The 16,902-nt window shown below is 49.0% G+C and overlaps 4 protein-coding genes across 4 annotated transcripts; 2 read left to right on the top strand and 2 right to left on the bottom strand.

The window, feature by feature from the left end:
• Positions 1-5,623: 5,623 nt before the first annotated feature.
• On the top strand, positions 5,624-9,787 carry CkaCkLH20_08138 (5-oxoprolinase; the record flags this gene model as incomplete). The annotated part of the gene is made up of 5 exons (XM_038890853.1): positions 5,624-5,691; positions 5,742-7,839; positions 7,985-8,300; positions 8,349-8,851; positions 8,906-9,787. The coding sequence occupies 5 exons, from the start codon at positions 5,624-5,626 to the stop codon at positions 9,785-9,787; spliced, it is 3,867 nt and encodes a 1,288-aa protein (XP_038744036.1).
• Positions 9,788-10,088: 301 nt separating this feature from the next.
• On the bottom strand, positions 10,089-10,466 carry CkaCkLH20_08139 (HypE protein; the record flags this gene model as incomplete). The annotated part of the gene is made up of 1 exon (XM_038890854.1): positions 10,089-10,466. The coding sequence occupies one exon, from the start codon at positions 10,464-10,466 to the stop codon at positions 10,089-10,091; it is 378 nt and encodes a 125-aa protein (XP_038744037.1).
• A 717-nt stretch (positions 10,467-11,183) lies between these two features.
• CkaCkLH20_08140 (uncharacterized protein) lies at positions 11,184-12,155 on the bottom strand (the record flags this gene model as incomplete). The annotated part of the gene is made up of 1 exon (XM_038890855.1): positions 11,184-12,155. The coding sequence occupies one exon, from the start codon at positions 12,153-12,155 to the stop codon at positions 11,184-11,186; it is 972 nt and encodes a 323-aa protein (XP_038744038.1).
• Positions 12,156-15,821: 3,666 nt separating this feature from the next.
• On the top strand, positions 15,822-16,754 carry CkaCkLH20_08141 (NmrA-like family protein; the record flags this gene model as incomplete). Its single annotated transcript, XM_038890856.1, has 1 exon — positions 15,822-16,754. One exon carries the CDS (start codon positions 15,822-15,824, stop codon positions 16,752-16,754), a length of 933 nt encoding a protein of 310 aa, XP_038744039.1.
• Between the last annotated feature and the right edge of the window lie 148 nt (positions 16,755-16,902).

Below are 16,902 nucleotides of genomic sequence, written 5' to 3' on the forward strand. Positions count from 1 at the left end.
ATTGTTGGAATGGGGGATATTGGACTTGCGATTGCCAAAAAGGCAGGGCTTGCATTAGACATGAAGGTAATTTCCCTCAATCAAGCAGCACAGCCGCCTACTCGGTATACAAAGTCAAGCTTAACGATGTGTAGATTCACTACCATAACCGGAAGCCTCGACAAGACATCGGCAAAGTCGGGATGGATGCCGTGTATCACGACTCTCTAGAGTCACTTTTGAAAGTCGCGGACTGCATCTGCTTGGCTTGTCCCTTGACACCGGAGACGAGACACATGATTTCTACCAAGCAATTCGAAATGACGAAGCAAAAAGGCACTCGGATCGTCAACATTGCTCGTGGAGGCCTCATTGATGAGGATGCTTTGCTCGAGGCTATGAGGTCAGGTCGCGTCATTGGGCTGGGCCTAGATGTCCATGCAACAGAGCCGGCGTTGAATCCCAGACTGAAAGATAATTACGACGTCACACTTTTACCTCACATTGGGGTGTGTTCTGGGACAAGTTGGGCTAACTTCGACAAAGCTACTCTAAACAACATTGAAGAGTGGTTTTTTGGTGATAAGAGTAAGGTGACTGCCGTAAATAAGGTACAAACAAATTAATACGATTAGAATTGTGAAATCTGAAAGCCAAATATTTCAGTATCTCTCACAATGGTGGTGTATATGCATCAAATATCGTTAGGTGTTCTGATATCCCAAGCCAAAGAAGAAACACCGATCTCGTCATTGTTGATCTCAAATGCGTTGGGACTCCACTCCGAATATGACTGACCAAGAAAGTCTTGGATGAAAGGATCATCAAGCGGAGCCCTACCTACCGACGACGTCTCATCCACAGGGCTTGTCGTTGAAGGAGTTTGATCACTTTGTACCCCATGAGGATCGCGTTTTCGCCGAGTAGATGTAGGCATCACATGGGCTGCGAAGGTGCCAGTTGCCGTTATGTATCCCTGTTTTGGTCCGGCGCCACGACAGCCGCTGGAGGAGTACCGCCTTTCCAAGTTATCCTTCAACGTGGTCAAGCGATCGCGAAGCTCACAGGCTGGGAGATTCCCATCATCTGCCATAGACTGCAAGAGCGTGTGTGCCAGGTCGACGGAGTTACTGTCGCCGTCATTTGGGTTCAGGATATTGGAAAGAATGAGAATGATGGTGGATGAGAATATGAAGTGAGCATCAAAATACCCGAAAGTCGCTATGGCGCCATCTACCCAAAGTTGTTTCAAGAGTCGATTGGATGCTCTGGCTGCGTAGATGCACGCTTCGCCTAAGGCGATCGTCATTGGTGGCAAGATCTTCGTTGACCTTTCCGATGGTGAATCAGAGGTTGAAGTTTGACGCATGTAGTATTTGAACAGGAAGAGAAGGATTGGTCTCGTGGTCAAGATCACACACTTGAATATTGTCAATCTCTGGTCCCCTCTTCTTTAGTGGATTTCACTTACCTGATTAAAATGCAATCGCAAGGATGCGACCGACCTTGTGCTGTAGGAAGGGGTCTTGCTGTGATCCAAAGCCAGCTCAGCTGGAAGTGTTGCATCCCACTCTTTCAAGCCTGTCAAAATTCTATGAACGTTGCTTACAAAGGTCTTCTCGTGAGGTGAGTGGATTTTGTAAGTGTGATCAAGTAACAGCCCTGTGATCCGGGCCAATCTGATATTCGCAATGAGCTGAGCCGCATCTACGAACTCTTCTTGCTCTTCTGGGGATAGACTATCGGAAGATGGCAGTGGAGCATCAATGTCTTCATCCTTGATCATCACCGGGTGACCTAGTTTGGCGCTACAGAGACGGTCAAAGGTGTACACTGTCCACCAGACCCGTCGTCTGTTCTCGACTTCAAGTGGAGTGGTGTTGTGGTCATAGGTGATGTTTCTGTGAAGCCCCATTGTCACGCTGAGGCGAAGCGCCATGCCAGCATACGTATAGGCTGTGTTCTGCCTATTAAGGGCATGAGAGTAGAATGACTGCGGTAGAGTCAGTACATGGATATGACAACGTCAACCTTTGTGCTCGTGAAACATACCATGAGAAGTAGAGTTTCGATGTACTCTATGTTGGGTTCTTCATACAACTCTTCGAAGAGCGAGACTGATTGAAGGAAAAACTTCGCTCCAGGAACCTCGCGTTGACTTGTCGACTTTTTCAAGTACAATTCGCCTAGAGCGAAAACGGCAAAAAGACGACAGAGAAACATGGTATCCGGGGTTTGCTCCGTTGCGGGGCCGTATAGCTGATCCACCCTCTGCGAGAACGACTTCTTCCTGAGGAGATGGTAGTCATTTCCAATAAATCTCAGCACAACCTGAACAAGAAGATTGGCGTATGTTTGATTTGGGAGCTGAAACTCCGCTTTTGTTGATCGTTGCAGAGATGGATGGGTGAAGACCTTCACAGCTCTTGGTGGAGTTGGCTCATCCTGCCATAAGAGATTGGCAAAAGCAGTACATGCCGCGGCCCCGACATAGACTGGCCGTGACACTGAAGGATCGCATACCCGTTGTTCGATGACAGGATTGATAACATCAGCTGTGGTGATCTCCTCTTCCTCTTTGTTTTCTTGTGGCTCTGTATTAACCACAATCTGATCTGACACTTGGCTAGCTGAAGGGCTGGCTTGGGATGTTTGCCGTTTGAGCTCCTCGTTTTCATCTTGAAGCTGTTTGATGTAGCTATAATTGACTTTAGCCCAAGTAACAACCAATACGATAACTATCGGCTCACCTCTCCAGAACTGATATCTTCCTTTCACGAACGGGATACAGGCAAGCGGAGATGTCATTTGATCGGTCACAGGCTCTGCATGGAGTGCCCCCTGTACATTTAATTTTCTGGGCGTGACATCGTTGGCATGCTACGACGCTGCGTCTGAGTCGCTTTGAGGCTCGTAGACCAACAGAATCATTCGGTGAAGTCATTGCTCGGATCAAAGCTGGCTTATTGATAGCGTTGAACGACGAAAAAGAGAGTCAACGCCGAGACGGGTTTCGGAGTGGATCCGGTACATATTTAGATCTGTCTATCCTTACCCCAGCTCTTGCGGGGGAGCATAACCGACCGTGAAGATAAGCCACGTCTTCTCTCATTGGAAGCGAGCGTTTGGCCTATCTTCTCAGTATCTACGCCTATCGTCCATACAAGACTGAGCCGCTTGTCTGCATTTTCCGAATGTCGAAACTCAACATCTGTTGATTCAATTTCTGTGGTAATAACTGCGAGCATTTGAGATCTGTGATAACGAAAGTCATTCCTTCCTCCTGTTATGATATGATGGAAAGTGGCGTTACAAAGTGTACTTGTAGTAAACGTCGTAGTCGCCCTTCTCAGGTAAACTTTGCAGGGGAGTGCCTTCTTCTTCGGCTTTTCTGATCCTTTCCGCGCGTCTCTTGTTCACAACATGCATTCCCACCATCAAGGCTGCAACACACACCAACGCAACAGCAGCAAGTCCCATGGCGATGGAAATACCGCGGATGTACCGTGGCTTGTCTTCGCTGACGAAAATCTGACCAACGGCCACACCAGCGGTATTACCAAGAGTCAGAGCACCGCCAACCATTGTAGCCCTCTTGAAATGCTGGGCGGCGTTGTCGCTCAACCACATCAGACTCATTCCCGTGGTGGGATAGATTCCCATAACAGCCACTGTGGTATCGTACTTAGCAAGTATGAAGGGGGACCGAGTGAAGAGAAGAACGAGGTAAAGACGTACCAAAGCAGGCGAAGTATCTAACTCCCAGATTGTCAACAGAAATTAGCAGTGCATATCCGATGATTAGGCACACAAGTGGGCCTCCAATCCAATATCCTCTGTTCCCAGTCTTATCGGACATGTATGCCGTGAAAAGAAAAGTGAGCAGTCCCCAGACGTAGATCGGAACAGTCATCAGGTTCGCCATGACTGAGGTGTAACCCAAGCCATTCACGATTGCGGGCAGGAAGGTTGTGAAACCGTACAGAGAAATATCAACCGCAAATTGGAAAATCCAACTACGAGAGTGTAAGCATGAAGCAAGAGGCGGAATAATATTCGGAACATACTGCAAATGGAACTTGGGATCAACCAACCCCTCCATGACGGCTTTCCAGCTGAACTCCTCGTCTATGCCCCAGTGCGGCTCAAGCTCATAACGCAGTTTCATCATATCCTTCTCTTCTGGAGTGAGGAACCAAGCTTCTTTGGGAGATGCTGGAAAGAATAGGAAAAATAACGGTGCGATGATGATCGTCATGATACCCTCTACGATGAACAGGGCCCTCCATGAGGAGAAGTATGTGCCGGTTCGAATTTGGGTTAGTGCGTACGCAAAAATGCCTCCAAAAGCGCTCGCAATGGCACTGAAGGCAAAAATGATAGACGATCTAAAGCACATATTCAGTCAAAACACCGTCATGACACGAACATCGGAGGCGAATTCACAAACCTCTTGCCTCTTTCAGACTTCTTGTACACCAGCCCAATGTAGACATTGATGCAAGGAATAAGACCAGCTTCGAAGAAACCAATAAGCATTCGACAGGCGTAAAGGCCCTGCCAGTTCTGAACGAAACCAGTGAATAGACAAATAAACCCTCTAGAGGATATCTTAGCCAGGCACAGTATGCACCGTTGGAATAGGAATGAAAGGGATGACGTACCATGCTAGACAACAGAAAGTAAGGAGATATTTAGGTCCGATAATCTTGAGGAGAATGGCAACTGGGCCTTCGAAAGGGACGTAGGTAGCATAGAGAAGGGTGACTGCAGTGCCATATTGGTTCCCAGTAAGACCAAGATCTTGAGGAAGACCTGCGATCTGCGCATTTCCAATATTGCTCCTGCTCACCTTGACTCAGTCATTCTATCCTTATCATAGATGCATGGGACTTAATGAAGCTCACCTGTCAAGATTTGCCAACATGTACAAGATTCCCAGACCACCAACAGCCCAGATCTGAGGATAATCGAGTGAGCGGGAGATTTTCTTCAAGCTGGCAGTACAAATTTCTTACGTCAAACTTGCGCATCATCTTGGCCTCCTTGACAGGGTCAATGTAGGAAACCATGTCGACAGCTTCGCTGACATCATGCTTGCGGCCATCTTGACTGCTGTCAGTCTTGGCATCAGGTTGCATGTCGGAGCTCATCATTACTGCTTTGTCGCGGGCCATACGCCAAGTTACAGAAGGAAACGTGCATGTAGTCGCACAAACTTAGAGACCTGAAGTCTACATGAATTATAACTATGCGTGGTTCTTGAATATGACTGTCTTCCCAGAAGCATTATCAGTTCCCTAGTCAAAGTGCTGGTATGATGCGAGCGCTTCGCTTCAGATCAAGAGTGTTATCAGAATTTCGAACCTCACCGAGATGAGACAGATAAAATCCACTTGGCGCATGTCAGCCGGGGTAGCTGATCCGATCGTTATCTCTTGTTATCAGATGCGATCGGCACGACTTGAATGAAGCCGAAGGACGATCGATAAGCCGGCAACCGAAACCGAAGCAGCTCGGCGCCGTTGACTAAATGCCGAACATAGGTTGACTTACATCAATACCTAACTTCAGCTTCGGAGCTTTCCATGCTCCGTTTTGTACTTTGAGACTTTCAGCTCGTAACATACCAAGAACTTGAATCATGCCGTCTGCCATTTCTCACGGAGGAGTTCGCATTGCGATAGATAGAGGAGGTACTTTCTGTGACTTGTAAGTTGCTATGAATCTCTGATGAATTCAAATTATTTACTGTGAAACAGCTGGGCGCGCATTCCGGATCATGAAGAAGATCTTGTCTTCAAGCTGCTGTCAGTTTGTCCGGATGAATACGACGATGCACCCACAGAGGGAATCCGGCGCATCCTGGAAGTAGCGACAGGATCGTGTATCGAAAAGGGGACACAGCTGGATCTCAACCCAGTTGAGAGCATCCGCATGGGGACTACTGTTGCAACCAACGCACTTCTTGAGCGCAAGGGAGAAAGAGTCGCCTTGCTAATCACCAAAGGCTTCGGCGATCTTCTCATCATCGGAAATCAGGCACGACCACGGCTGTTCGACTTGACTGTTAAGAAACTTGATCGTTTGTACGAGAAGGTAGTAGAGGTTGATGAGAGAATCACCGTTGAAGGTTCATCGGAAGACCCGGACTCTCCTACTCTTGACATCGATTCGGATCCCAACCTTTTTTACGGAATCAACGGGGAGGTACTCAGACGCATCAGGAAGCCGAATGTCGAAGTCATCAGAAAGGACCTTAGGGCTCTGTGGGATGAAGGCTACCGTAGTCTGGCAATTGCTCTGATGCATTCTTACAACTTTCCGGACCATGAAGCTCAGATTGGGACCATTGCCCGAGAGATGGGTTTCAAGGTCTCGCTTTCTTCTCAACTTCAGGCCATGATCAACATCGTGCCTCGAGCCCAATCTGCCACAGCCGATGCGTACTTATCACCGGTCACCGAAAGTTACCTCGACAGCTTTAGGAAAGGCTTCAAAGGAGAGCTGGCGAATGAGGAGGGCAACAAGCTTCTCCTCTCTCAGTCGCACGGCGGCCTTGTCAAGTTCAGCGACTTCACTGGTCTTCGTGCCATTCTTTCAGGCCCCGCCGGGGGCGTAATCGGGTACTCAAAGACCTGTTACGATCCCGACGAAGGCACTCCAGTTTTGGGTTTCGATATGGGTGGCACAAGTACCGACGTATCCCGATACGGCGGAACTCTTGAACATGTTTTTGAGAGCACAGTTGCTGAAGTTCCCATTCAGTGTCCCCAATTAGACGTCAACACCGTTGCTGCCGGTGGTGGCTCCATTTTGGCATGGTCCGGAGGCCTTTTCAAAGTGGGACCGGACTCAGCCGGCGCTTTTCCGGGTCCGGCTTGCTACGGTAACGGTGGCCCGCTGACGATTTCGGACGCAAACTGCTTTCTCGGCCGCATCCTGCCGGAATACTTTCCTCGGAAGCTGCACGTCGACACCGTCCGCGAGAAGTTCCTCGCGTTGACAGAACGGGTGAATAAAGACAAGCATGGCAACGACCAGCTTACACCTGAAGAGGTGGCGATGGGCTTCATTCAGGTCGCCAATGCCACAATGTCTAGACCGATTCGGACTTTGAGCGAAGGCAGGGGTTTTGAAGCTTCCGCTCATAACCTGGCGTGTTTCGGTGGTGCAGGAGGACAGCACGCCGTTGCCATTGCCCGAGATCTTGGCATTCGTCGTGTGCTCATCCATCGGCTTTCCAGTATCTTGTCTGCATTCGGCATGGCGCTTGCTGATATCGTGGTGGAACGCCAAGAGCCAGAGGCTGTCAAGTATGGCCCTGCTGCCCGAGACCGTCTCGCCCGGCGGTTTGATACAGTCTCCGCCCAGGGTACGAAAGACTTGGGGAACCAGGGCATTCCCTCTCACCAAGTTTCTCATGAGAAGTTTCTGAACATGAGGTACGAAGGTAGCGACACAGCTCTTATGATTCCTGAGCCTGAGGACGGCAAATTTGCTGCGGCTTTCATCTCCCGTCACCACCGAGAATTCGGCTTCAGCCAAGAGAGGGATATCATGGTAGATGATGTTCGCGTTCGCAGCGTCGGCAAAGCGATGGAGCTTCCCATCTCCAGTCCATTTGAGCAAATGATCGGGGCAGAAAATTTCGCTTGCGCTAGTGCCGCTTCTGGAAAAACTCAGAGGATTTACTTTGAGAAAGGAGGCTGGGTCAACGCTCCCGTCTTTCGCATTGGCAGCCTTCCGAGGCGGAGCAAAGTGCAAGGCCCTGCCGTGATCTTTGATGAGACTCAGACCATTATTCTTGACGAGGATAGCCAGGCCGTGGTTTTGGACGAACATCTCGTCATCGATCTGGTTAGCCAAGAGGAAAACGCAACCTCAACGGATGAGGTCGACCCCATTAAGTTGTCAGTTTTCGGACACAGACTGATGTCCATCGCAGAGCAGGCAAGACATTATCCTACGTTATATCAGAGAGCTTGCTGACCAGACAAAACAGATGGGTCGAACGCTGCAGAAGACCTCCATTTCCACGAACATCAAGGAGCGACTAGATTACTCCTGCGCGATATTTTCCGCATCTGGCGGGCTGGTAGCCAATGCACCTCATATTCCTGGTCATCTGGGCTCAATGAGTACTGCAATCAGATATCAGGCTCAGAAATACGGAAAAGATGGGTTGAAGCCTGGCGATGTTATTCTTTCGAACCACCCATGCGCAGGAGGAACTCATTTGCCGGACCTCACAGTAATCACACCTGTGTTTGACAATAACGAAAATCCGACAAGAATCATGTTCTTTGTGGCAAATAGAGGTAAGCTTTATTCCATGAACTTTATGAGGCTGAACTGACTTGGACTAGGCCACCATGCAGACATTGGCGGAATACTGGCTGGCTCAATGCCACCTAACTCAACCGAGCTTTGGCAGGAAGGTGCAGCCATTGAGTCTTTCAAGATGGTTGATCAGGGTGTTTTTGACGAAGACGGCTTGGTAGAAGAGCTCTACGTTAAACCTGCTCAGTATCCGGGCTGCAGTGGTACCCGGACGTTGAGAGACAATATTGCAGACCTCAAAGCTTCGGTTGCTGCAAACAACAGAGGTATATATCTCATTCAGGACTTGGTTCAACAATATTCTTGGCCTGTGGTGGAGTTTTATATGGAGGCCATTCAGAAAAACGCAGAAGAGAGCGTTCGGGCACTGCTCAAGGAGTTCAGTCACCGTTTCCGTGGATATCCCCTCAGAGCGGTGGATTATCTCGATGACGGCACCGCACTGGCGCTGTGTGTGACAATCAATGAGAGCGATGGGTCTGCGAAATTTGACTTTACGGGGACAGGGCCGGAAGCTTTGAACAACTTGGTGAGCAAAGTCGACTATCAAGTTTCACTGAATTGGACTAACTGTGAGCAACAGAACACACCGTCTGCTGTGATGTATTCCGGTATTATTTACTGCTTGCGCTGCATGATCTCTTCCGACATCCCCTTAAACCAAGGATGCCTAGCGCCGATAGAGATCTACTGCCCACCAAATACTCTCCTTTCACCAAGCCTTAAAGCCGCAACTGTCGGGTCGAATGTTGAAACATCACAGCGGATCGTGGATCTCATCTTCAAGGCCTTTCGCGCAGCGGCAGCCAGTCAAGGAACTTGCAACAACCTGACTTTTGGCTACGGCGGTACCCAAAAGGATGGAAAGATAACGAAGGGATTTGGGTATTACGAAACCATCGCTGGAGGTGCTGGGGCTGGCCCGTACTGGGAAGGACAATCCGGAGTGCATACCAATGTCACGAATACCCGAATCACTGACCCGGAGGTCTTGGAGAAGCGGTATCCGGTTCTCCTGCGCGAGTTCTCTATTCGGAAGAACAGTGGAGGGCTTGGGAAGAGACGAGGTGGGGATGGGTGCGTGCGTGATATCGAGTTCCGCAAACTCATGCAAGTGAGCATTTTGTCGGAACGAAGAGTCATTCCGCCGTACGGCATGGCTGGTGGAGAGGAGGGACGTCGAGGAGTGAACCTTTGGATCCGAAAAAATGAGTCAGATGGTACAGTGAGGACAATCAGTCTGGGCGGCAAAGCTACTGTCGTGATGAATGCTGGAGACCGGATAATAATCCAGACCCCGGGCGGAGGAGGTTACGGGCCGAGCGAAGACTTGGTGCAGGACTTCGTCCCTGAGGATGAATCCGCAGCAGGCAAGCCTCGCCTGAACGGCGGCAGCTTCTTTTCGCATGTCTCACGAGCGAATGGCAGCGTTGCAAACCGTGAGTCTGCTGCTGCATCAAACTGAAAACAGATTTTGAATGGCACGGCCTCCTCCACAAGTATATTCAATGGAGCTAGCACAACTTATGTGTATTCGATATTCTTGCTATTTGAGACAAGCTCATGACACACCTCTTCGTGAGGACAGCTCATTTGGAAGCAATTGCCACGTTCAAGCGTGACTGATAACCCCCACAAAGGATCCATGATTCTGTTCAGTGCTTGTACTCAGTTTATCCCGGAATGCTCCTCCGGATAATTTCCCAATCTAAACATCCCAATTTCTATCTAGACTCTCAACTTACGTCCAACTCGAAAGAAATTCTTCACTTCTTTTCCCACACCTTGACGTCTCCACCGACCGTGACATGCATTTTGTTGCGATCCCAAAATCCAGCCTCATCAGCCATGATTCTCGCATCCGCCTCAGGTGCCGTCAACGCGGCACTGAATCGCTCCATACCGGCTTTATCCTCGAAAGTGATCGTTGCAATCACATCATAATACATTTCGTCGGTATTGCCGGACAGGAGAATCGGCTTGCCGTCCGCTCCGTGCGGCGGGTACCATCTCGTGTGCTTGAGGGGCATGGCGTCACCGCATATCTCCTCCACCAGCAACATGTGTTGCTCATATCTTCTCTTGAACTCTTCGTGGGTGATTCCATCCTTGCGACCTGCGAGCACCATCATGGTGAAAACCATCGTGACGTGGAAGGTTTTGGGAGGTATGTGTTGATGCTTTTGGTGAAGTGGAGTGGTTTGCTAATGTTGTTCTTTGGCGATCCGGCTAGAAGACCGGATAATGATGGGGATACGGTGAGAAGTAAAATAGTTTTCAGGGTAGACGGTGCTGTCTTTTGGCGCCCAGTTTATGGTTTGGCTTCCTGCTCCTTATACTCTTATAACGTCTCAGCTATGATATACATTTGGAGTTGCGAAACCTTCCGGCATGTTCCAGTGCTTTCTTACGTTGCACTATAAGACCATTATGTCTTGTGTCACTTGAAACTCCGACACTTCAAGCGACGGTACTTCTAAATACCCAATCAGGCAATAAAAACACTGACAGTGAAACAGAACTCCGATTCCGCTGATCCTTCCGCAACTCCGCAGGTCGGCGCCTCATAACTCCGCACTAGACGTCTTACGCCAAGTCATATTCATGTTTTGGTGGTGAGTTATGACTGGACGAAACGAAAAAGAGGCCTGAAAAGTCCGAAGTCCACAGAATCTTAAGCGTCGTTGAGGTAATCGACGCCAACAACTATGGGCTGGGCCATCCAGCTAATGTGGCTCTACAGGAAGTGATCGTCCAGCATATGCCATTTACGTACGAAATTTTAAAAGAGTAAGAATATTGAATTCTATCTAGAGTGGAAATATGACGTTTAAGAACTACCTTGATCATCCAACTTAATCTCAGATCATTCTCAAAGCTCTCCGTTTTGCCTCAATTGACTGTTTGACCAACGAGATGTTTGAAGCGAGCTCAAAGGCATGAGGCAGCCCGGGCCAAACATGCAATTCGACTTGAACCTCGTTCGCGGCCAGCTTGCTGGCGTAGGCAATGTCTTCATTCAGAAACAAGTCCAATTGGCCGACTTCGATATAGGCAGGAGGGAGGCCTCTTAGGTCGGTGGCTCTTCCGGGGGCAGCGTAGATCGAAACATTGGCGCTAGGGTCTCCGGCAACATCTTTGCCCAGCACTGCATCCCAGCTTAACTTGTTGGCGTTCTCAGTCCACACCAAGAACTTGGAGTAAGGTGAATCGTCTGGTAGTCGTGTTCTGTCATCAAGCATTGGGTAGACCAGGATTTGCTTCGCAATGGGAGGCTCCAAAGCACGGTCTCGGGCCAGGAGAACAGTTGCAGCAGCAAGTCCACCACCTGCAGAGATTCCCATGACGGCGATGCGCTTGTTATCAATGTTGTAATCTCCGGCATGTTCTGAGAGATGCTTCAGACCAAAGTAAACGTCCTCCGTGAGATAAGGGCCTGTTTGTTTGGGTGCAAGACGATATTCCACGGCGAAGAAGTCTAGTCCGTAGAGGTCGACTTGACTAGCAACATCATGGGCTGTTAACTCGACGCTACTAGCTACCATGCCGCCGCCGTGGATGAACAAGACCGCGGGCTGCTTGCGGTCGTGGGCTTTGTTGGCCTGGGTAAAGCGATGAAGGTTGAGGATGGTTGCATCGTGAGTTTCGAAAGGGATTTTCGTGTGTAGGATGTGCTCTGGAATGGGCGGAGAGTCAGATTTGAGCCGACTCGCGACGTCATTGGTGTAGATTTGGACTTCAACCACGTCCTTGAATTTAGGTGGCGGGGGGAATTCGAACTGGTTGATGAATGCCGCGAACTCGGGGTCGTATTTGAAGTTGGAGGGGGCCATTTTTTGGACCAATTTGTTGAGCTGTGTGGTCTTTGTGCCACTGTAGAAGGCACCAGGGGAAACCTCCACCCTCCCTTTATATGTGTTCAGAGAGAGTATAAGCCTTCGACACGCATGGTCCTTAATAATTATGCCTGTTGTTGGGTAATGGAATGGTGCGAGGCGCAACCAACAAGCCCATGTTTGAGCTGATAAAATGCCTGTTGTTGGGTAAGGGATTGCGCGGAACACAACCAACAAGCCCCTGCTTGAGTCGGTAGAATCCCTGTCGTTGGGTAACAGAATAGTGCGAGGCGCAACTAAAGTCCCTTTTTGAGGCTGTGATGTCGTATTCGAGTTCGATTCCCTGTCGCTGGGTAACAGAATAGTGCGAGGCGCAACTAAAGTCCCTTTTTGAGGCTGTGATGTCGTATTCGAGTTCGATTCCCTGTCGCTGGGTAACAGAATAGTGCGAGGCGCAACTCAAGTCCCTTTTTGAGGCTGTGATGTCGTATTCGAGTTCGATTGCGGATGCAACTTAACGCCCAATTCAGTCCCCAAGTGGTAGCGAGACAGGCTGGAATATTGAATGTTAAATGTGTACTCATTGGGTATGGTGAGATGATATCAATGACCAGATTATAAGGGTGGCTGCATTGTATTGCGCGGCATATTGCATTTGCATTTGCTGCTTCCGGGTGACGATACCGGTCAACCCTCATCACATTCAGCCTAGTGATGGGGTCGTCTCGAAACCTTCAACTTGTCCAAGGAGGCAAGCTAAACCATAAGCTGGCTGCAGTGTATTGGGCAGACAATTGCATTAGTTGCGTAAGTAGGTCATACCGTCCTGGTACCAGCGCACGACGCCCAACGAGGGGGATGAATTCGGCACTTCTCGGCTTTCCTGAGCTCTAAAGAACATACTTCTTGAGCATAGTCAAAATCGAGGAAGGAAACTTGTAAAAGTGTTGAACCTCAGCGAGCCTCTCTCGACGCTGCCAGACATACTAACGTGGCGTCAAGTTGCGGCGCAGACCGGCAACAAACCGCAAGTGCTTGATAATACTTATGTTATGCTGATAATCCTGCTATGAACCTTAAAGAACAACTTAGCTTCATTTCTGCTCGTGCAAAAGCAACTTGAAGTTGTGGAATCATAATGTGCAGTTTCTTAATTTGCCAAGTGGGGGCCTTCCTCTGGAGTCCAGGAACTACACTCATGATTGCACCACTTCCATAAATGCTACGTCTCAACTTGTTTCACAAGATTTGCCCGTGTTATAGTCAGAAGATAATATTCTTTTTAATTAAGACAAAGAAACGTAACCATAATATTCAAGACTACGCGAAGGATGGTATTGTGCTGGACGAACTAAATACAGTACTCATCGTGTCTGCGTAATCAATGAGTATTTCATCATCTTTATTCAGATCTTGATGCACCCAAATACGTTGTATCATATCTTTGACACCATCGACGCTTCTTATTCGAGTATCCCTTTGAACCCTCCCAATCAAGTTGATGATGGCAGTTCTCTGGTCGTCTCGCTTTGCTTCGCAAGCAATAATGAATAAGGGGAAGAAGTGCTCGCAAGTACATGACTTTACAAGCCCTGAGAATGTGTCGTTGATCAAAGAATCGATGTCAAAATCAGAATTCCAGGGACGCTGTGAGGCCCGCGCGAGATATATCCGTGTTGCGATCTGGTATACTTCCATGGCTGTTCTCTCTTCGGGGGTTGATGTCGTCGAGGCAGATTCCGTAGGGACATTCGCGACCCTTCTTTTGAGATCTTCGAGGCGATTCTGGTACCCCTCGTCGATACTGTCTGGACTCCGCCGTGTGATTAGAGTATCACATACTTCGGACAGAAGGTTCATTATTGCATGCGTGGGGTTTACCGAAGGGATTCTCTGTGACTACGACTTAGTAACGCGGTCACTTGATAGGGGTTTAGAAGGGATGTCGTACAGGCCTGTACCCGAGCAATAGCGTCTTCCGTTGATCGTAAGACCTGAAGGCGTTTTTGCTTTTTTCTCTGTGACGCGAGGGATTACGGTGCCAATGATGCATCGTGAAGCGGGACACAGTGTCATGATAGTGGACCCAGTTGAGCAGAGGTCCTACTTGGCCTACGTGCGTTTTGTCCGTGAGATTTGTTGCCTGAATAATATTCATGGCTCCTTGCGTGTGCCACAGCCACTCTATCGAACCTTCTGACGAAAGTAAAATCTACAAAATTAGTGAACTAAACTTTTGCCATAGCTTGGCATCAGCTACCCACCTCAGAAGATCCTAAAAGCATTGATGCAGCCACATGCTGTGCAGCCTTTTCAGGATATGCTTGCTCGTGTGCTACGGTGGCGGACATAGTCCGAAGTGCCTGGACCTTCAACTTCACTGCATGGTCGTTTAATCCATATCGGTGTAGCGAAGAAAATACCAGGAGGGCCTGAAAGAGAGCGAGACCTGGGGCTTGATTATCTGCCAAGGCCAAGCTCAAAATAGTGTCCCGGATTTGTGAACAGGGTTGACCAAAAGTAACTAATGAAAGATGAGCAACGCTGTGAACTGACACATTCGTTAGCGTTGAAAACTCGGACCAGCACCTTGACTCTTGGGAAGTGGGCATCGGGAAGTAGCAAGATTAAACGCTCACAGTATTGAATCAGGTTCAGGTGGTCAATATCTCGTTGAGGCTGTCTCAGCAGCTTGATGAAGACTTGTGATTGATACTCGAAAGGCATCTGATCAGACGAATAGCCGTACACTTCCATGTCTTGGCACGTCGTGTTGATAAAAATGCTGTTAACGGGTCTCTCGCTCTGCTGACCAAGACGTATACCGGCGGGCGGCGTATGATTCGAAGTCATGGCGCGTCTTTTGTCACCGGCTTTAGGCCACGACAGACGCGGCTCATACCCATCGCAGTTTCTTCGGCCTCGGAAGCATCTCTGACAAGCAGGCAAGCCTCCGTCACATTGAACCTTGCGAGCTGACGAATCGTGATTAGAAATACGTTTCGGAATTACGGGCGAATTGTTTGTGTGGTTGACTCACATGCACAAGTCCAGCAGCCCTTTCGAGTCCTCATTGCGGGGGTAGATGGTATGGTGGCTTTCGATCAAGAATTGATGAATTTGACGCTGACAGTCAACACCGGCAAACAGTGTGAGATGATTGCTGAACCCCGATAGCTCGGAGAAAGATGCCAACGATGGGGCGCTGACATCTTAAGTAGTTTGGCTTGGTAGTAAGCCAAATCCTTAGGTCGTTTGTCAGCCACGGCACTAAGCTCCTTAGATGCCCGACCACTCATTTAGACCGGGAGACCCCACAAGATGCAACTTTTATCGAGGCTAGAGGATAAGCGTCTGCCTTCCGGACTCTTGGTCTCCTTGCCAACATCGGGATTGAACCAAATATGTCTCTCGCCATGGCTTCAAAATCCGACAAGCCGATGCGAGAGTTCGTCCGTGATGATGAATGGGAGTATGATGTATTTGTTTGTGGAGAGGGTTACACTGACCAAAGTCATTATAAATAAGCCACAACTGTCCTCATCCTGAAGAGACCAGCGATACTGAGATCCTGTCCAACAAATCACTCCCACTTTCTCAGACCATCTCGAATATCATCTATCTCAATTACAAAGCCCACAAAGCCCATTTATATAAATCAATATGGCCACCTACCTTATCACGCAAGCCACCGGCCAGCAAAGCCTCTGGGCTATCTTGTACCTGCTTGAGTCTGGTGCCAAGATACACGGCTTGGTACGCGACCTAGAGAAGGTTCCTTCAAACTTGCGGAACCCAAATATCACTCTCTTCCAAGGAGAGAGCAAGAACTTGGAAGATGTCTTTCGAGCAGCTCAGGGCTGCAATGGAGTCTTTCTCAACACCGTCCCCTACCCAGGACTAGAACTTCTACAGGCCAAGACTGTCGTCGAGGCCTGCGAGAAAGCAGGCGTGGACACAATTGTTGCGGCAACAACCCACAACACGGGGATGAAGGAGATGTGGGACGATGATGCCACTAGGAATATTGGTCTGCACGACTATTTCTCCTCGAAGGCTGCAGTTGAGGATACTGTTCGGACAGGCAAATTTCGAGCCTACACGATTCTTCGACCGGCGGTATTGCATCATGACTTCCATCTTCCGGGGTCTCTTGGCAATTTCCCCCGGCTTTCGACCCACGGTGTACTTGATCATCTCCTGGAAGACGGTGTAAAGCTTCCTTTCACGGACACGAGTGACGTTGGAAAGTACATCGCCGCGGCCTTGCAAGACCCGGCTAAGTTCGGGGGCGAGGAGATAGATCTTGGAAACCAGTTACTCACCATCGAAGAGGCCCAGGATATTCTCACCAAAATCAGCGGCAGAGAAGTACAAGTGGCCAAGCGAACTTTGAAAGAGGTAGAAGAAATGGGCATCAGTGCTTTTGGTCAGCGCTTTCACCTGTTTGCCAACATCAAGAACCTCATTTGGGCACGCAACAACGCCAAAGATGTTCAACGGAGATTCGGGATACCATTCACTTCGGTCAGTGAGGCGCTGCAGAGAGACAGTGCGAAAGTCCTAGAATGTTTGCCAGGCAAGCGTTCAGCCTAGGGGTTCGGATTCTAAATATAAAGCACCCATTCACATCTTATAGCTATCCTATTAAGTGCCACAACACGCTAGAAAACCCTAGTATAGGGTACTACTAATTAGGGGCTATAGTCTAATATTTTCTACTTAATATAAGGCCTAAATAGCT

The sequence above is a fragment of the Colletotrichum karsti genome (genome assembly GCF_011947395.1).
Source record: "Colletotrichum karsti strain CkLH20 chromosome Unknown Scaffold26, whole genome shotgun sequence".
Classification (NCBI taxonomy): Eukaryota; Fungi; Ascomycota; class Sordariomycetes; order Glomerellales; family Glomerellaceae; genus Colletotrichum; species Colletotrichum karsti.